Below are 7,500 nucleotides of genomic sequence, written 5' to 3'. Positions count from 1 at the left end.
GGCAGGCAGGCAGGCAGGCAGGCAGGCAGGCAGGCAGGCGGCAGGCAGGCAGGCAGGCAGGCAGGCAGGATGGTAGTCTTAGTGACAGGCAGGATGGTAGTCTTAGTGACAGGCAGGATGGTTAGTCTTAGTGGACAGGCAGGATGGCCACCAACAGAAATGTTTGCTGTTGGGGGCCCTGGAGGACAGGAGTTGGGAAACACTGATATAGGGAATAGGGTGCCATTTGGAACACAAGCCATTCATGTGACTGGTATTGACTTAGATAGGTCTGCACAGCTGCACAGATGAATCTACTGTGAGATCATGCAGAACTGGCATGTTGCCTTAGTAATAGAATGGAGTATTTTTCAGTAATAGAATGGAGTATTTTTCAGTAATAGTATGAGTATTTCATAATAGTATGGGGGTATTTTCAGTAATAGTATGGGGTATTTTTCAGTAATAGAATGGAGTATTTTTCAGTAATAGTATGGAGTATTTCATTAATAGTATGGGGTATTTTCAGTAATAGTATGGGGTATTTTTCAGTAATAGTATGTTGTATTTCAGTAATATTATGGAGTATTTCAGTAATAGTATGGAGTATTTTTAGTAATAGTGTGAGTATTTTTCAGTAATAGTATGGAGTATTTCAGTAATAGTATGGAGTATTTCAGGTAATAGTATGGGATATTTTCAGTAATAGCATGGGATATTTTTCAGTAATAGTATGGGGAGTTTTTCAGTAATAGTATGGGGTATTTTTCAGTAATAGTATGGAGTATTTCAGGTAATAGTATGGGATATTTTCAGTAATAGTATGGAGTATTTTTCAGTAATAGTATGGAGTATTTTTCAGTAATAGTATGGGGTATTTTTCAGTAATAGTATGGAGTATTTCAGGTAATAGTATGGGATATTTTCAGTAATAGCATGGGATATTTTTCAGTAATAGTATGGGGTATTTTTCAGTAATAGTATGGAGTATTTCAGGTAATAGTATGCGGGGATGTTTTCAGTATAGCATGGGATATTTTTCAGTAATAGTATGGAGTATTTTTCAGTATAGTATGGAGTATTTTTCAGTAATAGTATGGAGTATTTCAGGTAATAGTATGGGATGTTTTCAGTAATAGTATGGAGTATTTGTCAGTAATAGTATGGAGTATTTTTCAGTAATAGTATGGGGTATTTTTCAGTAATAATATGGGGTATTTTTCAGTAATAGAATGGGGTATTTTTCAGTAATAGTATGGGGTATTTTTAAGTAATAGTATGGAGTATTTCAGGTAATAGTATGGAGTATTTCAGGTAATAGTATGGAGTATTTCAGTAATAGTATGGAGTATTTCAGGTAATAGTATGGAGTATTTCAGGTAATAGTATGGAGTATTTCAGGTAATAGTATGGAGTATTTCAGTAATAGTATGGAGTATTTCAGGTAATAGTATTTATTTATTTTGTTATAATTTTAATTCATTTTCTCCTTTTAAACCCCTGTTTTCACATCCAGAAGGAGGAGGAGGGTTCGGTGAAAAGTCTTCCCCAGGACAACGTGGACAGTGAGATTTGGGTTCCTGACTACCTGGCCCCATCCTGGGTGTGTCTACCTAACGAGCAGCCTGTACTAGCCGTCATTCAACCAGGGGAGACTGCACCAGACATACTGGACAACGTCTGCAAGGTGGGTTACTTAGATCACGTTACATAGATTAGACATGTTACACACTACACATTTTTCAGTGTTAAATCAACACATAAAGAATTCATTTTAACACTATCTCAGAGTACATATGGTCCCACTACAGAGTGTAAAAACGACTCTGATTATAGTGTTACATTATGATGAGTGTTAATGTAACACTCTGTGGTTTCAAAAATGTATACTGCATTAGACTTGAGTGTTATTTCTATTCTAGTGTTAATCTAGAGATAACTCCTATTCGTGTTATTTCTATTATAGTGTTAATCTAGAGATAACTCCTATTCGTGTTATTTCTATTCTAGTGTTAATCTAGAGATAACTCCTATTAGTGGTATTTCTATTATAGTGTTAATCTAGAGATAACTCCTATTCGTGTTATTTCTATTATAGTGTTAATCTAGAGATAACTCCTATTCGTGTTATTTCTATTATAGTGCTAATCTAGAGATAACTCCTATTCGTGTTATTTCTATTATAGTGTTAATCTAGAGATAACTCCTATTCGTGTTATTTCTATTATAGTGTTAATCTAGAGATAACTCCTATTCGTGTTATTTCTATTATAGTGTTAATCTAGAGATAATCTATCTATTATAGTGTTAATCTAGAGATAACTCCTATTAGTGGTATTTCTATTATAGTGTTAATCTAGAGATAACTCCTATTCGTGTTATTTCTATTATAGTGTTAATCTAGAGATAACTCCTATTAGTGGTATTTCTATTATAGTGTTAATCTAGAGATAACTCCTATTCGTGTTATTTCTATTATAGTGTTAATCTAGAGATAACTCCTATTAGTGGTATTTCTATTCTAGTGTTAATCTAGAGATAACTCCTATTCGTGTTATTTCTATTATAGTGTTAATCTAGAGATAACTCCTATTAGTGTTATTTCTATTATAGTGTTAATCTAGAGATAACTCCTATTCGTGTTATTTCTATTATAGTGTTAATCTAGAGATAACTCCTATTAGTGTTATTTCTATTATAGTGTTAATCTAGAGATAACTCCTATTTGTGTTATTTCTATTATAGTGTTAATCTAGAGATAACTCCTATTCGTGTTATTTCTATTATAGTGCTAATCTAGAGATAACTCCTATTCGTGTTATTTCTATTATAGTGTTAATCTAGAGATAACTCCTATTAGTGGTATTTCTATTATAGTGTTAATCTAGAGATAACTCCTATTAGTGGTATTTCTATTATAGTGTTAATCTAGAGATAACTCCTATTTGTGTTATTTCTATTATAGTGTTAATCTAGAGATAACTCCTATTAGTGGTATTTCTATTCTAGTGTTAATCTAGAGATAACTCCTATTCGTGTTATTTCTATTATAGTGTTAATCTAGAGATAACACTAATATGAGTTCTCTAGATTAACACTAGAATACAAATAACTCTAATAGGAGTTATCTCTAGATTAACACTAGAATAGAAATAACTCTAATAGGAGTTCTCTAGATTAACACTATAACAGAAATAACACTAATAGGATTTATCTATAGATTAACATGAATAGAAATAACACAAATAGGAGTTAATCTAGAGATAAGTTCTATTAGTGTTATTTCTATTTGTGTTAATCTAGAGATAAATCCTATTAGTGTTATTTCTATTCGTGTTAATCTAGAGAACTCCTATTAGTGTTAAACAAAACACTGTTACACTAAGTCATTTTGAGTGTTGTTTTAACGTTATATGGTGTAAAGCCTAATTTGCATATTTCCCATGGTGCCTATTATTTTTGAGTGAATTGTAGAGTTACAACCCATGACTGTATTTGTTAGTGACAGAGACATGGAGAGAATCTCAATTGCATACTCCTCTCTCCTTCTCAAAACCCAACAGATGAGATAGCTAAAGGTCCCTCCCCTCTGACCTTTTCTCCCTTTCTCCTGCAATGGGTTTTGTGGAGGCGAGGAGAGAGGACGCGAGGAGTGTTCAATTGAGATTCTTCCATGGTTGTTGAATTCTTTCCTTTTAAAGGCCTGTGGTTTTCCCCCAAAAAGTATCTACAGTTGAAGTCGGACGTTTACATACACTTAGGTTGGAGTCATTGAAACCCGTTTTTCAACCACTCCACACATTTCTTGTTAACAAACTGTAGTTTTGGCAAGTCAGTTAGGACATCTACTTTGTGCATGACACAAGTAATCTTTCCAACAATTGTTTACAGACAGATAATTTCACTTATAATTCACTGTATCACAATTCCAGTGGGTCAGAAGTTTCCATACACTAAGTTGACTGTGCCAGCTTGGAAAATTCCACAAAATGATGTCATGGCTCTGGAAAGCTTCTGATAGGCTAATTGACATAATTTGAGACAATTGGAGGTGTACCTGTGGATGTATTTCAAGGCCTACCTTCAAACTCAGTGCCTCTTTGCTTGACATCATGGGAAAATCAAAAGAAATCAGCCAAGACCTCAGAAAATAATTGTAGACCTCCAAAAGCCTGGTTCATCCTTGGGAGCAATTTCCAAATGCCTGAAGGTACCACGTTCATCTGTGCAAACAATAGTATGCAAGTATAAACACCATGGGACCACGCAGCCGTCATACTGCTCAGGAAGGAGACGCGTTCTGTCTCCTAGAGATGAACGTACTTTGGTGCGAAAAGTGCAAATCAATCCCAGAACAACAGCAAAGGACCTTGTGAAGATGCTGGAGGAAACAGGTACAAAAGTATCTATATCCACAGTAAAACGAGTCTTATATCGACATAATCTGAAAGGCCGCTCAGTAAGGAAGAAGCCACTGCTCCAAAACCGCCATAAAAAAGCCAGGCTACGGTTTGCAACTGCACATGGGGACAAAGATTGTACTTTTTGGAGAAATGTCCTCTGGTCTGATTAAACAAAATTAGAACTGTTTGGCCATAATGACCATCATTATGTTTGGAGGAAAAGGGGGATGATTGCAAGCCAATGAACACCATCCCAACCGTGAAGCACGGGGGTGGCAGCATCATGCTGTGGGGGTGCTTTGCTGCAGGAGGGACTGGTGCACTTCACAAAATAGATGGCATCATGAGGAAGGAAAATTATGTGGATATATTGAAGCAACATCTCAAGACATCAGTCAGGAAGTTAAAGCTTGGTCGCAAATGGTTCTTCCAAATGGACAATGACCCCAAGCATACTTCCAAAGTTGTGCCAAAATGGCTTAAGGACAACAAAGTCAATGTATTGGAGTGGCCATCACAAAGCCCTGACCTCAATCCTATAGAACATTTGTGGGCAGAACTGAAAAAGCGTGTGCGAGCAAGGAGGCCTACAAACCTGACTCAGTTACACCAGCTCTGTCAAGAGGAATGGGCCAAAATTCACCCAATTTATTGTGGGAAGCTTGTGGAAGGCTACCCGAAATGTTTGACCCAACAATTTAAAGGCAATGCTACCAAATACTAATTGAGTGTATGTAAACTTGAATACTTGTCGTATCAAAATACCGTATATTAGTGTTTTACTTTCCATATATATCTTTTTATAAACGTTAAAAATGTTCTTCCAATTTGACATTACAGATTATTTTGTGTAGATAGTTGACAAGAAATTACAATTAAATCAATTTTAATCCCACTTTGTACCACAACAACATTTGAGAAAAAAACGTGTGAATACTCTCTGAAGGCACTGTCCCTCCCTTTAACCCTCTATCTCCTTGGAACCAAGGCCTCATAACCCCAATCTTAGCCAGGGTTTCAATCTCAGCCCCACACTCTTCAATATTTACATAAACTAATTGGCCACTATTCTAGAAAATCCTCATCCCCTGGTGTTAGTCTCCACAATTCAGAGGTTAAATGTCTCTCTCTCTCTCTCTCTCTCTCTCTCTCTCTCCCTCCTTCTCTCTCTCCCTCCTCTCTCTCTCCTTCTCTTTCTCTCTCCTTTCTTTCCGTTTCCCCCTCTCTATCTCCCTCCCTCTCTCTCTCTCTCCCTCTCTCACCCCCTCCCTCTCTCTCTCTCTCTCTCTCTCTCTCTCTCTCTCTCTCTCCTCTCTCTCTCTCTCTCTCTCTCTCTCTCTCTCTCTCTCTCTCTCTCTCTCCTCTCTCACCCCCTCCCTCTCTCTCTCTCTCTCTCTCTCTCTCTATCCCTAGGCCTATAAACTGGACCCGTCTAGCGTCTACCTGCGTCTGAAGGTGTGTGTAGAGGAACAGCTGCTGCTATATGTCCCCAAACCGGAGGAGGACGTCTCTGATCTGGTGAGGAGAATAGAAGGATAGAAGGATAGAAGGATAGAAGGATAGAAGGATAGAAGGATAGGAGAATAGAAGGATAGGAGAATAGAAGGACAGGAGGACTGTTTGTGTGTGTTTGTGTGTGTGTTTGTGTGTGTGTGTGTGTGTGTGTGTGTGTGTGTGTGTTTGTGTTTGTGTTTGTGTGTGTTTGTGTTTGTGTTTGTATTTGTATTTGTGTTTGTGTTTGTGTGTGTGTGTGTGTGTGTGTGTGTGTGTGTGTGTGTGTGTGTGTGTGTGTGTGTGTGTGTGTGTGTGTGTGTAACGTCGTGTTGGTTAAAGATCCTCAGACACTTTAACCCCAATAACCTAATCTACTGTGCTGTCATTTTTCATAGAGAGCGCTTAACACAATAAACCTATTCTCAGAGTGCAATCTTTGTGTACCCTTACGGAGAAACCACATGCATTTCACATGTGATCACGTGACAACATGTAAAAGCAACATGTGATAACGTGAAACTTGATCTCATGTCAAATAAAATGTGACAACATGGAGATGCAAAATGTCAATGTGTGATACCATGAAACTACACGTGACAACATTTGAAGGTTTTTCACATGTGAAACTGCTAATTTCACATGTGAATCTGCAATTCACATGTGAGGTGAAAACATATTATTGTCCTCACATGTGAAAAGGGGGTGTTCTCTCTCTGTTCAAGTTAATGTTTCCGACATTTTCGGACAACTAAACAACTATTGATTTAGAAACACAGAGAGTTACCGCAAGTCACAAAGAAAACAGGAGCTGCCTCCACTATTCCAGAACCATTTCAACTTCAACATTTCAACATCATCTGAACAAGAGGAATACCAATGTAAGAATGCTGTTCATTGACTACAGCTCAGCCTTCAACACCATAGTACCCTCCAAGCTCATCATTAAGCTCAGGGCCCTGGGTCTGAACCCAGCCCTGTGCAACTAGGTCCTGGACTTCCTGACAGGCCGCCCACAGGTGGTGAATGTAGGAAACACTTTGCTGATCCTCAACACTGGGGCCCCACAAGGGTGCGTGCTCAGCCCCCTCCTGTACTCCCCTGTTCACCCATGACTGCATGGCCAAGCACGCCTCCAACTCAATCATCAAGTTTGCAGACGACACAACAGTAGTAGGCTTGATTACCAACAATGACGAGACCGCCTACAGGGAGGAGGTGAGGGCTCTGGGGTGTGGTGCCAGGAAAATAACCTCTCACTCAACGTCAACAAAACAAAGGAGATGATCGTGGACTTCAGGAAACAGCAGAGGGTGCACCCCCCTATCCACATCGATGGGACCACAGTGGAGAAGGTGGAAAGCTTCAAGATCTTTGGCTTACACATCACTGACAAACTGAAATGGTCCACCCACGCAGACAGTGTGGTGAAGAAGGCGCAACAGAGCCTCTTCAACCTCAGGAGGCTGAAGAAATTTGGTTTGTCAGACCATGAGACAAAGTCGGCCTTCTCACGACAACGTCTGTAGCGTCCGAACGGTTTGGCCTACAAACTAGTATGACCACTCTATGGAATGGGGAGACTCTACGACCCCCACAAGTGTCACAGGACTTGTCTGAAGGTAAC

General features: G+C 38.7%; 1 protein-coding gene across 1 annotated transcript in view; it reads left to right on the top strand.

The window, feature by feature from the left end:
- LOC311115987 (rho guanine nucleotide exchange factor TIAM1-like) overlaps positions 1-7,500 on the top strand; it is a gene marked incomplete at both ends in the record, with an annotated part of 81,458 nt that overhangs the window by 3,633 nt on the left and 70,325 nt on the right. The window contains 2 exons of the mRNA XM_084191121.1: positions 1,496-1,666; positions 5,796-5,900. Coding sequence (XP_084047247.1) covers positions 1,496-1,666; positions 5,796-5,900 — 276 coding nt within the window. The remainder of the gene's footprint in view (positions 1-1,495; positions 1,667-5,795; positions 5,901-7,500) is intronic.

This window comes from Coregonus lavaretus (genome assembly GCF_964263955.1).
Source record: "Coregonus lavaretus genome assembly, contig: HAP1_SCAFFOLD_2158, whole genome shotgun sequence".
Taxonomy (NCBI): Eukaryota; Metazoa; Chordata; class Actinopteri; order Salmoniformes; family Salmonidae; genus Coregonus; species Coregonus lavaretus.
Note: the sequence above shows the minus strand (reverse complement) of the source record. Positions and strands in the feature narration are given on the sequence as shown.